General features: G+C 50.6%; 1 protein-coding gene across 1 annotated transcript in view; it reads left to right on the forward strand.

The window, feature by feature from the left end:
* Window positions 1-1,546: 1,546 nt before the first annotated feature.
* RETREG2 (reticulophagy regulator family member 2) overlaps window positions 1,547-13,625 on the forward strand; it is a gene marked incomplete at its 5' end in the record, with an annotated part of 12,438 nt that continues 359 nt past the window's right edge. The window contains 9 exon segments of the mRNA XM_010172344.2: window positions 1,547-1,672; window positions 7,089-7,119; window positions 7,858-7,993; window positions 9,327-9,411; window positions 10,178-10,315; window positions 10,656-10,750; window positions 11,652-11,787; window positions 12,519-13,251; window positions 13,254-13,625. The exon segment at window positions 13,254-13,625 is cut by the window's right edge and continues 359 nt beyond it. Coding sequence (XP_010170646.2) covers window positions 1,547-1,672; window positions 7,089-7,119; window positions 7,858-7,993; window positions 9,327-9,411; window positions 10,178-10,315; window positions 10,656-10,750; window positions 11,652-11,787; window positions 12,519-13,251; window positions 13,254-13,452 — 1,679 coding nt within the window.

Genomic DNA, 13,625 nt, shown 5'->3' on the forward strand with positions numbered 1-13,625 from the left:
GACTCTGAAGTCGGAAAAGGGAAAGTATGTGACCAAACAGCCTTTGAAGTCACTCTGAAGAGACCGGTTACATTCTGCTCCCTCATCCATATGATTATCAGAGGGATACGTGGTAACTGGCTACTTGAACGGCTTTGGACTCCTCTACCAGCTGAAAAGGTCTGAAAGCAGAGCTTTGAAGTTAGTGGGAGGGTGAGAGGCGTGCCCTGAGATGTCAGGGGTGGTAGACAATGATGGCTAAGGGACTGCGCCTAAGAAATGTTGAGAAGAACAAAGAGTGCCCAGAATATGGGACAGCAGAGAGAGACTTAAATATCATGGAGGAGGAGGAATTATTTACAGTCCCATGGAGGATTCAGCCAGCATCCTTCAACCACAATCCATAAATGAGCTTAAATGGGAGGAAATTCTTCCAGAGCTGATATATTAAGCTACACAGTTGTCGTTCCATGAAAAGGGATAAAAACATTGTTGTTTAGGTCATTATAGGTCCTATAAGCCCATGGAAAGTGTGTGGCTTTTGTTCCATGCTGCCCAGTGAGACAGATCTCACTTCCAAGTCCTCTGCCTCTGACTGTGGCTTCGTGGGCAGCACAGCCCTTCCCTGTGGTGCACAGCGAGATGCTCTCCAGCTCCCATCATTGTTTGGTGCATTTGAGATTAGTTATTGGCAAGTACTGGCTGAAGAGGGGCCAGATGAAGTAGCCGAGACGCTCTTTCTTTCTGGAAAGGAGCGTTCATTAAAGGGGTGAGTGTGAATGCATTTCCCCAACATCTGTTTCTGGAGCGACTTAAAAACAGCTCCTCTGAGCTGGAGGGAAGTGCTGATGCTGTTGCTTGGAGGAAAGGAGGAATTCAGACAGCTGCTGCCGGCACAAGCACCACCCTGGGACCGTTGCTGTTGGATCTATATGGAGTGGGGAGATAAACTCTCCGGTGGTGGGATTGCACGTCTCTGTGTGAGCAGTATGGTGTGAGCTGGCGTTTGGCTCAAGCTGACGTGTCGGTGAGAGACACGAAAGGTTTTATGATAGAGTCAAGTGAGCGACCAGACCGTTTAAGTGCCAGGCTCTGATTAAACGGGAAGGGGTTTGTGATAAAATGACGGGCATCTAGAAGCAGGTGCAGGTTATGTTTTGGTGCTGTCATCATCCTTGTGATGAGAAAGAGAAATGAAGTTTTCAGCAAACAGGGGATTGAACAGCAAACTGATTCTCAACCAGTCTGTATTTACATTATCTAGAGCCCCCACCTTGAGGATTCGGTGGGGTTTGTACTTGTACAAGGGAGCATTAGCCTTGTTTTACAACCAGAGGAAGAGCTCAGAGGCAGGGGAGGAGACTGATAGAGGTGGCAGGTAGTCAGCTGTCTGGTGGTGGGCAAAGGCGCCATTTGAGAAGGTGCCATGGCGGGGGTGGGCACCTATGGAGGACAATGCTTGCTGCAGTGGCTGGTAGCAGTCGGATGTTTCTGCTCTGATGCACACTGAGCCCTATCTGTTTGCTCATCAAGAACAGAAACTTGCTGCCTTTTTCCTGCCTAACAGTTTCTCCTTTGATTTCTAGGTTGTTTTCCTCCACCTCCCTGAGACCCCTCTTTCTCCTCAGCATGTCCCTTCTTGGCATCCTCTTGCTGGAGAGGTGGAAGCCCAGGTTCCTGTTTGATTTCTCAGGTATGTGGTGAGTAGCACTGTAGCTCGAGACACAGTTCTAGTGTTACCAGCTGCTGGGCTGTGACCACAGCCGGTCCTTTCCTGGCTCTCTCACAGGCCGTGTAAGCCCTGTCCGTGCTGTAACTGCAGGCTTCGGTGCTAGTGCTGCCTCTTGCCGATTTGTGTCAGTGTTAGGATATACTTCCTGGGCATCCTCATACTCTGGGCATGAGAATTGCTCCCAGTGCTGAAAAGTTCTAAGAGTAGCTCATTCTGAGAGTGACTCAGGGAGCCCAGCTAGCTTGTCAGGGAAGCTGGTGACAGAGATGATGCAGTGTTTCTGCTGTGTCCTTTCTCTCCTGCAAATGTCATGGTGTAGAGATCATTCCAGGTCTGAGCATATACATCCATCTGAGCTGGGGGAAGGAAACAGGGGTGTTGAAGTGTACTGGCGTTAGTTAAGTGCAGTGTGGGCTTATGCCCTGAAAGAGAGAGAGCAGATGAGAGCCACTTCTCCTTGCAGCAGGTAGCATAGTGGATGACGAGGTCTGACAGCAGGGACAGTTAATGTATTGCACCTGTACTCAGCAGCATCTGCTCTCCAGCTAATAAGTGAGTCTGATGACTTGGCTTGTCTTTCCATTTATTGAAGGGTCTTTGCCAACATCAGACACAAAAGCAGCAAGAGGAGTAGCCTCATAACGATGGTAGGCATGGATTAGCTGCTGTCTGCTTTGAGTGCCTCCTTCATTGGAATTTATTAAACAACTGGACTCAGACCTGCCTACTGCATCTACTACTGCTGTTCAAAGGCAGCTTGGGGCCCTCCATCCCTGCCCCCCTACTCTGGGGAGGGTTTCTGAATGAAAGCCCCTCTATATGTGTGTTTGTAAGGTGCCCTTTATTTGACCTAGAAGGGTACTGACTTAAAGGGTGCTTTCACAGAATCCCTGATAAGATTAGATATGTTTCGGCTGAAGTCTTGGAACTGTTTGCTTTGTGTGGTTCAGGTAACCAGGCAGCCAAACTGGACTGGCCAATTTAATTTCCTGCTTATTCACATTGTTTTTTTAAGGGAATAATTTAAAGCCAACCCAAAACATCTCACTTGAAACCTGTCCAGGGGTGGGAAAGCCTGATGTCCAATACAGAATGGTGTCATTGACACAGGTGGGAGTGGAATCGCTCCAGCAAGTACCAGGCCTATAAAAGTTGTGTTATCACAGAAGAAATAGGAAATCCATAGTGAAATCATTTTATATGATGCAGAGCAGTGAGGAATAAAAGAGAAAAACAAACAAAACCACACACCAGGGGTTAGGCTCATCCTGTGTCATCAGCTCTGCAGGAAGTCAGTGCATATCCTACTGAGCCACTCCTTGGTGTTCTTCATATTTCACTCCTCGCTGCTTTTCTGCTGCTGACAGCAAGGAACAGGGACACCTTTCTGATGTGCCTGGTTAGGTCACAGCTTTGATTTCGACATGGTCCACTGGACCGTGTTTCCTCAGCCTCTGCAAGGAAGGAGCAGTGCTCTGCGTTCCTGAGGGGCCTCCTGTTGAATTGGCACTGCTGAATACTTAGGGGCTCTTGTGTAGCTGTCTCTTCCCGCAGAGGCAGAGCTGCAGCTCTGTGGCTTTCCTCCTCAGTGCTTCCTGTAAGCCTTTCCTGGAGATTTTGGAAGTAGGTCAGTACTACATCCTCAAAAGTCGGCACGTATATACACAAAGCTCAGCTTGTGGCGTTTCTGTGTGTCTCGGGTGACTGCTTATAACATCACTTCTGCAGGAAAAAAAATAAAACCTCAGCCTGTGCTTTGCAGTTACTCACACACTGCCATCAGGGACACACTTAACAGCAGTGAGGTGCACAACCTTCTTAGGTCCTGTCAGAAGGGACTGCGTATTTGCAGCTTCCACGCAGGGTGTTTTCTCTGTATGTAACCACCTCTTGTGGGGTTCCACTTAAACATTGTTTAAGGACTTGGGAAGAACCTCCACTTTCTCTTGAAATGAGCGTCAAGTAGGGATGCTTTCTGTAGTGCTGTTGTTTGGCAGCTGTGTTTTGGTCAGTGTAGGAGGGTGTAGTGTGGAAGAGCTCTAGTAAAAGGCTGCATTGCAATTGAATGCTAGTGCTCCTTAGAAAGGGCCCCTGCTTTCTAGCTAAATTTTACACACAGATGAAGAATGCCTCTTGCAGAAGTGTTAAAAACCTGTAGGAGCCAAGGAATCCATCAGCAATAATTTGTCAGTACCAACACGTAAACTAAACTCTTGTGCAGCTGACTGGTCTCCCAGAAGAGTCTGGTGTGTGTCAAGTGGTTTGTATTAACCCACAACCCGGTGTGAAATGCCGGCAGCAAGATTTCAGCCTCTTATTGATGATCTGAGGCCAGCTGTGGTGTCCTGCTCCATGGCTTAGTTGTACCCATGCTAGACAGTGTTGCAGCACAGGTTGGAGTTAAGCCTTACCGAAGGGAATGTTTCCTGTCAGAAATGCTCTAGGTTTTTTGTGGTCAGGCTCTTCTTCCAACTGGTGTAAGACTCCAGTGCCTTGGGATGGACAGCAGGCAGACTGCTCTACTACAGGAAGCAAGATACTGTTGGCTTTAAAGGCAGCTTGTGTCTTGCCAGATAGTTGAAATCACGTGAACGCTCTGCAGCCTGCTGAAATGTTCTGCAGCAAACCAGAGTGTCTCTGAAACCTTCAGAAGCAGCCGAGAATTGTTTCACTCCCTCTGCTGGCATATTTTGGATGGCTTGGATTGCTGCAGCCAGTCGGAGAGGAGTGGGGTTCCCATTCCATCCCGCTCACTGTGTTGCTGGTGTGCCTGTCCAGCAGAGAAGGGTGAGCATCTCAGCACCAGCTTTGGTAGCTGGTATAACCAGTATAGCCAGATGTCACAGGCCAGTGCCAAACATCATTTATTTGGTGATTTAGTGCAGGTAATAGATGAGGCTTTGAGATAGAGCTGGATTTCTGCATGCTGCCATTAAGCAGCTTTAGGTTCCCTAGCACAGTAACAAAGCACAGCAGCGGTGGTCACGTGAGAGAAGCAGCCACCCCGTGAGCGTGGAGCTGCGTCCATAACGTTCACTTCACACCCCAGGCTCCCTTCGTGAGCAGCGCCTGCCAGCTGCCCCGGCTGCCGTGCCGAGCAGTCACGGGCAGAGGAGCGGATGGGCCGCCCAGTTGACTCCTCTTGTCAGGCCCGATTACTGGGAATCTGGGTCAGGCTCTCAAAGAATCACCTCCCCCCTGGGCGGCTGGTGCAGGGCCTGCAGCGGTAGGAGGAGTCAGGCATGCTTGGCCCAAGGTCCTGTGTCTCTGGAGAACGGTGACAAGGCTGCTACAGGCAGTTGCTCTCTTGTGCAGCTGGACCTGGGTGCTGGCAGTGAGGGATGTTCACCTCTGCGGTGCGTTTCCCTGGGGGAGTGGTTGCTGTTCTTGGGCTTTGCATCTGGCTGATGACTCTAGGGAGGATTCAAACCCCTTTTTGCTCATATTGCATTTCTGAGCCCGTTTCCAACAAGTAGCCTGGACTTTGAACATGAACTCCCTACCTTTATTTTAGTCCTGTTTACATGGTGACGTGCAGTCTGGGGGATAGGGTCTCACTGATTTTTAGAACCTCTTGGACAGCCTGAACCAAGTTTGCTGTTGGCCAGACAGCATCAAAGATGTATCTGATCCGTCTGTGCTGGTTTTGACTGGGATAGAGTTAATTTTTTCAATATTAGCTTGTTTGGGGCTATGTTTTGGATTTGTGCTGAAAACAGTGTTGCTAACACAGGGATGTTTTAGTTACTGCTGAGCAGTGCTTACACAGAGTCAAGGCCTTTTCTGCTTCTCACACCACCCCACCAGAGAGGAGGCTGGGGGTGCACAAGGAGTTGAGAGGGGACACAGCTGGGACAGCTGACCCCAACTGACCAGAGGGATGTTCTGTACCGTATGTTGTCGTGCTCAGCATATAAAACTGGGGGAAGAAGGAGGAAGGGGAGATGTTCAGAGTGATGGCGTTTGTCTTCCCAAGTAATCGTTAGGTGTGACGGAGCCCTGCTCTCCTGGAGATGGGTGAACACCTGCCCATTGATGGGTGGTAGTGGATGAATTCCTTGTTTTGCTTTGCTGGCACACACAGCTTTTGCTTTACCTAGAACTGTCTTTATCTCAACCCATGAGTTTTCTCACTTTCACCCTTCACATTCTCTCCCCCATCCCACCAGGGGGGAAGGAGTGAGCACCTGTGTGGCTTGCTTGGTTGCCAGCTGAGGTTAAACCATGACACTGTCCCTACCAGCTTTAGGACATTAGGCTGACAGGTAGGAGAGGGCAGACTTCAAGGGGCCTTTGCAGCACGATCAGGGCATGCTAAACACAGGAGACTTACAAAGTCTATGTTGCTGCAAGAGCTTTGGTTGAGTCCTGTATATCCCAGACACTAGTCAGCTAACCGGGACACCCAAATCCATGGGCAGTCAGGCTCGTGAGTTCCAGTTGTCACTGAAATATTTGGGGTTTTTTCCCCTCTGTCTCCAAAGGCAGAGCATAATCCTATGTGACCTCTGCCATTGATACCACTCCTCCCTTGAGTACTGCATGGAGTGAGTCTCTGTTTGATCATCACTGGGTTGGGTGCAGAGAGAAATGGGAGAAGCTTTCCTTGGTTCTCATCCAGACTGCCAGACCTTAGGAGTGTAGTTATATCTGTGCCTGGCACAAAGGGCTGCCAGGGGACATAAAAGAGCCCTAAAATTAGATAATTATACACAAGGCTGCTATTTGTTACTGAATTCTGTGGGGAAGGATAGAGGCAGCAGGGAGATCTCTGGCATTTGTACACAGCATCCTGCCAGGGACTGTGGTCTGGGCTGGTCAGTGGGAAGTGCAGCTCAGACCCAGTAGTACCATGTAGAGCTCCGAGGCTGGAGCTGAAGCTTTGCCCAACACTGTGACTGTGCTGGCAGCTCCCTGTGAATGACAAGGGCTCAGCAGCTGCCACAAGGGCTCAGCAGCTGCCCTGGGGATGGCACTGCCCAGACGCATGGGACACTGGGGCAAGCTGTGTGATCCCTGCAGCAGAGAGCCCATGTCCTGGCAGCAGGGTGCACCTCAGATACCATTGTCATGGCCCGTGTTTGTCAGCACAGGTTGCAGGGTGCTGCCCTTGTGCTCTGAGGCACCCTGAGACCAGCTCCGGGGCACCCTGAGACCAGTGCTCTGGCTGCTCCGATTCTCCAGGCGTGCTTCACTGAAGCCTGCACAGCTCAGACTCCAAGCCAGTGATTCCTGCTTGCATGAGAGCACGAAGAAGGTCCCCAGGGTGCATCCCTAGCTAAAGATAATACATCTCCAGCTCTGCTCTGTTTAAGTGGTAAAAATGTCAGGTTGTAGTTTTCACTTGGTTGGCTAATATACTGTGTTCTCTCTACAGCACAGCCATCGGAGGAGCCGGGAGGGGACAGGTAAGCTCACTGATGTGTTCCTTGGTGAGAGGGGAGAGTGGGGAGAGCCTTAATTTAGTGTGGTGATCTCACCTGCCCTTTTTGCTGTTGTCAGTAGACTGCATGGCTCCTGCTGTGAAATGTTGGTAGCGGTTTCTCCTGCACTGTGAGCTGCTTATCAGCTCAGGAGCCACAGTTTGAGACTCTGGGGAAAGCTAATGTTCTTTCAGTAGCAATAAAGCTCAAGTGCTTCTGATGTTAGGAACTCATGAGTTTCTTTCTGGATCTATCCTGGACTATTTTAAGAATCCTCTGAAGAGAAGGAAATCCCCAAGACTCCTTTGCAGGCTGTATGTGCTGTCCATGATTGGCCATGGCTACAGGACTGAGCACCACACTCTGGCTACTTTGGACTTGGTGCCAGAGGCGGCCACCTAACTATTTCCACCTCCAGCGCTTCTGTCTGCGTGGCTTTGAGGTTGCTTTGCAAACTGCTTTGCATCTTGGGCTTATGGCATGGGGGTGCTGTGGCATGGTGTCTGCTGCTGCTGCTTAGCTCAGGTGTCTCTTGACTCTCTTCCTGAAGAAAGGAAAAAAGTTATCTCCAAATCAAGGGTCCTCCATAGTTCAGTTGAAGATGCAGTCAGTGTTGTCAAGCCTGTGGTAGGGATCTCTGCTTCCCAGTGCAGCTGTTCCCCCCACCCCCCAACAAAACAGACCGTGTTCAAAGATTGTCTTCTTGCTCTTGTCTGTCTCTAGTGAGGGGGTGACTTCAGGGGCACAACCTCACCTGCTCAGTGTCCCTGAGCTGTGCCACTGTCTGGCAGAGAGCTGGGTCACCTTCAGGCTGTACCTGCAGGAAGTGCTACAGTACAAGAGGCAAAATCCTGCCAAGGTAAGCTGGAGATACCTACTCTTCTGTGCAGGGGCTTTTCTTTCCATTACTAGTGGCCTAGGAGATGGAAGAATGTAAAATCAGTATTTTTACAATTGCTGTCACTATTTAACATTTGCTCTTCATTCCTTTCAGACTCTATGCCATGGGAAGCTTAAATAATGGGCAATTGGCTTCCAGTATTTGTAACTGGAGCTGAACTTAACCCCTTCTGTGAATAGCTAGCTATACTTACTTTTATTTCGTAGCGTGCAAAGGAAGCTTTTAGATTGGGAGTAGGGAGAAAAAAGGGGAACCTACAGTCTCTGCCCTCTTTACAGGCTCCATTCTTAAGCTGGTCCTACCTATTTTGCTAGGCAAGATTGTAGCTAGCTGAGTCCAAATGCAGCAGTGTTTCTGAGTGCATGGAAACTTGTCATTAACCATGTTCTGATGGCTGTGACGTGTGTTGTTTGGAAAGCATTTGTAGACAGGAGTTGCCTTCGTATCACAAAAAATAGGACAGACCAGCCACTGGAATTGTATCAGGCTTGCTGGGGTCCAGTGTGCCAAAAGGAGTGGGTTTCTATCACTGCTGATTGCTCCTCTTCTGTAAAACACTGTCCCAACCATAGGGAGTAGGAGACCAGGACCAAGAAGCCCATAAAGTGTGAATCCATTGGGAGCAAAGCCCTTAGAGAGCCCTGGCTTTTGTAGACCCTTTCCATCATGAATGAAACTCTTCATTGCTGGATTTAGTATCTGAACCCATGCCCTGGCTTACAGGGTGTCTCTTCCCACTTCTCCCTCTCCCCAGGAGAATGCAGGACAAGCTGTCAGGGCTGCACCATTATACTTACACTTTATTCAGAGGAGGAAAGTCCTGGTCTGGCGGGAGCATGAGTTCTGCTAATGTTCCTGCCGGCTGGTTTATGGCAGAGCAGTGGCGCAGTGTCTGGTGACGGTTTCCTGTCTCTGTTGGGACAATATGGGCTTCTCTTAACGTGCAGAGTTCTGCAGGAGAGATGTACTCCAAAATGGCAATTTGCAATATCCCATCCTAGCCTCAAGGAACATAATTTAGTTCATAAGGAACTGTCCAGTGAAGCTTGGGGAAGTTTTATTGGGGCATTGGATTACCTTGGTCTTCCTGTGCTTGAACCTCTAATGCTTGTAGCTTAACCCAACCGAGCTGAGTTGTGATTGTCAGCATCTGAATGCACTCGGTGCAAAGCTGGTGTACTGACTTTGTTAGGAGCATCCCTCATGTTGCTCTAACTGGGTTTCCCGCACTGGTTGCATAGATGTATCTCTGCCTCTTGTCACTTCTGTTTGTTCCTCTCTCTTCCTTCAGTTCTGCATGAGTGTCTGTTCAGGCTGCCTGATTCTGGCTGTAGTTGGACACTATGTTCCAGGCATAATGATCTCCTACATCATTTGTGAGTATATAAGCAGCTCTCTTGTCTGACTTAAGCTGAAACATGACTGAACTGTGCTGTTGATACGCCGGTAGAAGCATATTTATGGTTTTCTCGAGGGGATCTGTGCTGGATGATGGATCCGGGAAGTCTCTTGCTTTGTGTGTGTGCGTGCAGTGCAACTGCAGAGTCAGGAGAGGGAGCCGTGGCTAAAACATTGCTTCACTCTCCTGCCCGCGGCTGGGGCTGTGCTGGTGAGGTCCCAGGGAAGCAGAAACCTGCACTCTCTCAGTTCCTAGAGTGGGCAAATCCATATCAAGGGAGTTGTTAAAGAAGCTGCATGTTTGGCACATAAGAGCTTTTTCACTGCACCGTGAGTCCCTGCTAACTCTGAAGACTGTTTAGGTGGTCTGCTGCTAACACATCTACATAGGAGCTCTATGCTGCTACCCTTATAAGAGTTATGGTGACTTTTAGTTTTAATAACCTCATTTCAGAGCCTCTGTTGCATGTTGGGGCTGGGATGCAGCGGCTGAAGAGGAGGGCTTGCGCTTCATCTTAACACAAATCTGTATCCTAACAGAGATCTGTTAGGAACACCTGGTTAACCAAGCAGCTTTGGAATGAGTAAGAACAGCCATGGATGAGGATTTTAGGCAGGGTCAGATGGGAAAGCAAATGCCATTCAACTGCACTTCCCTTGATGCAGAGTTTCTTGCTAGTGCCCCGTGAAGGGCTGGGTTGTATTGGGTCTGTCTCTCACAGTCCCCACATCCTGTGTTCACAGTGCTCAGCATTCTGCTCTGGCCTCTGGTGGTCTACCACGAGCTGATCCAGAGGATGTACACACGTTTGGAGCCTGTCCTGATGAAACTGGACTACAGCATGAAGGCAGAGACGCTGCACCACAAGCATGAGAAGAAGAGTAAGGACCCATCTTGGCTCTGACTTTTTCTGGTTCCGTGCTCCCAGGGTGGAGCCCTAGCAAAGGGACAGTGGAAGAGCAGGTCTGCCAACACTGGGCGGTGAAAGGCTGCAGCGGAGCAGGGGAAAACAGACTGAAACTTGAGGTTATGGGGAGAGTCAACTGGGCAGGTGATCCTGGGAACAGCAAATTAGAGCAACAGATTACAGTTGTCTCTGGGAACCTTGGGCTTTTGGGAAACCTATGTGGTTTCACAGGTAGCAGAAGTAGTGGGAAGGTGATTTATAAAGGCATAAAATTCCTTCAGACTTGTGTAAAGCCTTTCTTCTCTTTGTTACAGAGCGACAAGGGAAGAGTGAGCCTGCAGCAGGTGATGAGCCAACAGCAGAGACAGAGAGTGAGAGTGAGGCAGAGCTGTCAGGCTTCTCCCCAGTGGTAAGAGCACGAAGAGCTGTGCAGGAACCAGTCCCTCCTCTCTGCTGTGTAGCAGCTTGAGAGCCAAGGAGTGGTCTGAGTACAGCTGCATTGATAACGAACAGCAGAGCAACAAGTCACTTCTTTGCAGAATCCCCGGGGCAGAAGGGTATTAGTTTGATGAAGGCCATTGTCCCCAATCCAGGTATTGAGAATTCAGTGCCACAAGGCTGGTGATACAGTAGCAGGACAGGGTGAGGTACACTCCAGCCTCCTGCTGACCTGAGGAATTGCTTTAGTGGTTATGCTTCATGCTCGGAGAATGTGAGAGTCTCCTAAAGAAATCAGCTCTCCTGGTGTAATGTGCAGAGGTTCCTCACCACTGGAAAAGGGAGATGAGCAGCCCTGGTGTCTCTCACACAGTTCCCTGCTCTCAGTCAGACTGGGTGGGACCTTTTATATGTGTGTCACAGAAATGGACCAGGTGTCTTCCTTTACAGGAGTTCTGAGCATGTAGCTGGGCTGTGAGGTGGGAAGCTTCAGCTTAGGCTTCACTGGACCCAGCGTGAATGCAAAAGGAGAGGGGTGTTCTGCTCCTTGGTGATCCCAGGAGAGAAAGAAGGATGAAAGCCTTCTGAGACTCCTGCAGGCTGATCCCATCCTGTGCTGGCTCTTTTGGGTTCTTCACTGAGAGGAGGCAAAGCTTCAGGCAGTGAATTATTGCAGGAGAGCCAGTGAGCTGAGACTGTCCTTCCCTGCAGTGCAATGAACACTTTGCCCAGCCCCCTCCTGTCCCTGTGCAGCACACTGTCCTTCCAGCAAGGACTTCTGCCTGGAAGCTCTGGTTTGTGCAGAGGTGCCCTTAGGCAGCACTGGTAGTCAGACACCCAGGAATTTGTCCCTCTGCCTTCATCCCATGCAGGTGGATGTGAAAAAGACTGCCCTGGCCCTGTCAATCACAGATTCTGAGCTCTCTGATGAGGAGGCTTCCATCCTGGAGAGTGGGGGCTTTTCTGTCTCGAGGGCTACCACCCCACAGCTGACGGATGTTTCTGAAGGTACGTGGTGGCACACTTGGCTGCCTTCCTGACCCTGAGTGTTTCATCCCAGAAAAACTGTCCCTCCAAAGACAGGGAGAGAACCTAGCTGTTTGCAGAGGGAAGAGTATTAAAAGGAGGAAGCTGTAAGAGCAGCACAGCATGCCCTGGCTTCATGACTGATCATGAGCTGGACATGTGCCCCTGATTACTACCCCACAAGACAATGTTCTATTGTCACTCCAGCAAGGGAACAAGGCCATCCACAAAGTCCCGCAGAAATAATTGCATGATATAGTCACGCACCCATATATGATGCTGGGTGGGACAGTCCTCCCTGCCAGACTTACAAGGTCAGAGGAAGACTGGTTAGTGGTGAGGAATGTGAAGGTAACCACTCGGATGTGGTCACTTGGGTGTCTCGGGAGGAACAGGCAGGTGACGTGCTGTGAGCACAATTTCCCTGACCCTGTGGGTCTTAATGGAGGGTTCTAAGTGCCAAGAGCATGAGCTGGAGAGGGAAGTCTTCTTGAGCACAGCACACATAGAACAGGATGAGAAAAGGGACACTCCACATGAGTCGTGCCACTGGGAGAAGGGAATAATGGCAGACCCCTTCCTGCTGTGCTCCCAGAGCTGGGAGGATGCCTGAAAGTGAGCCCTGGTGTGTCAGCTGTGGGGAGGTGGGTGGGGGGTGTCAGTGCCCAGGGTTGAGGTGAAGGGACCTGCGCCTTAATGCTGGTGCCTTTCAGACCTGGATCGGCAGAGCCTGCACAGCGAGCCAGAGGAGTCCTTTTCCAAGGACCTGGCAGAGTTTCCCTCCGTGGAAGAATATCATTCCAGAGACCTGGGACCACAGAGTGATGAGGATGCGTTTGGTGTGCCTCTGGGTCCTGAGCTTGCCCATGCTGCCCGTGAGCTGGACTCGGCGGAGAAGGAGGCCACGGACTCTGACCTCTCCATCCTTCGCCTGGCATCTCCTCTCCATTTTGTAAATACACACTTCAATGGGGGCGGGCAAGCGGCAGGAGGCAACACAGAGCCAAAGACTGTCCCTGCCCCGGGCCTGGGCATCTGCATCGACACGCTGAGCGAGGAGATCGTCACCACTGCCATTACCACAGCGGTGCAGAACACCCTCTCTGCCCTGCTGCGGTCCTCGGAGGCCAGCGAGGGGCCCTCCCTCTCCGAGTTCCTCCCCACTGAGCCTGAAGAGAAACTGAGCTTCCAAGCACAGCTGTCGGAGAGCGAAGTGGTGGAGACAGAGGCAGCAGCTTCACCGGAGGATGAGGAGGAAGCAGATGACTTTGAGCTACTGGATCAGGGGGAGCTGGAGCAAATGGATGTAGAGCTGGGGCTTGGGGAGGAGCAGGAGGCACAGGAGTCTCCTGCCGCTCCGGCTCCCCCCTCTCCCACGCTTGCTGAGCTGCCAAAGCAAGGAGACGAGGAGGAGGAGGCAGTGATGACAGCAGCATCTATGTGGAGGATGAGGAGGAAGCAGATGACTTTGAGCTACTGGATCAGGGGGAGCTGGAGCAAATGGATGTAGAGCTGGGGCTTGGGGAGGAGCAGGAGGCACAGGAGTCTCCTGCCGCTCCGGCTCCCCCCTCTCCCACGCTTGCTGAGCTGCCAAAGCAAGGAGACGAGGAGGAGGAGGCAGTGATGACAGCAGCATCTATGTCTTAGGTCTTCTTCACGTGCCCCCTTTTCTGCCATCGTCACTGGAAAGAAGGAAGAACTCACACGGTGAACGTGCAGTGGGTTTTTAGATGTTTGTGTTGACTGGGATGGAAACGCGTCAGTGTTAATGTGCTGTGTCTGGAATAACGAATCCTTTCCATCCTTCTAGAGCCCGGGCT

The sequence above is a fragment of the Antrostomus carolinensis genome, unplaced genomic scaffold, assembly GCF_000700745.2.
Source record: "Antrostomus carolinensis isolate BGI_N321 unplaced genomic scaffold, ASM70074v2 scaffold40267, whole genome shotgun sequence".
NCBI classification, from domain to species: domain Eukaryota; kingdom Metazoa; phylum Chordata; class Aves; order Caprimulgiformes; family Caprimulgidae; genus Antrostomus; species Antrostomus carolinensis.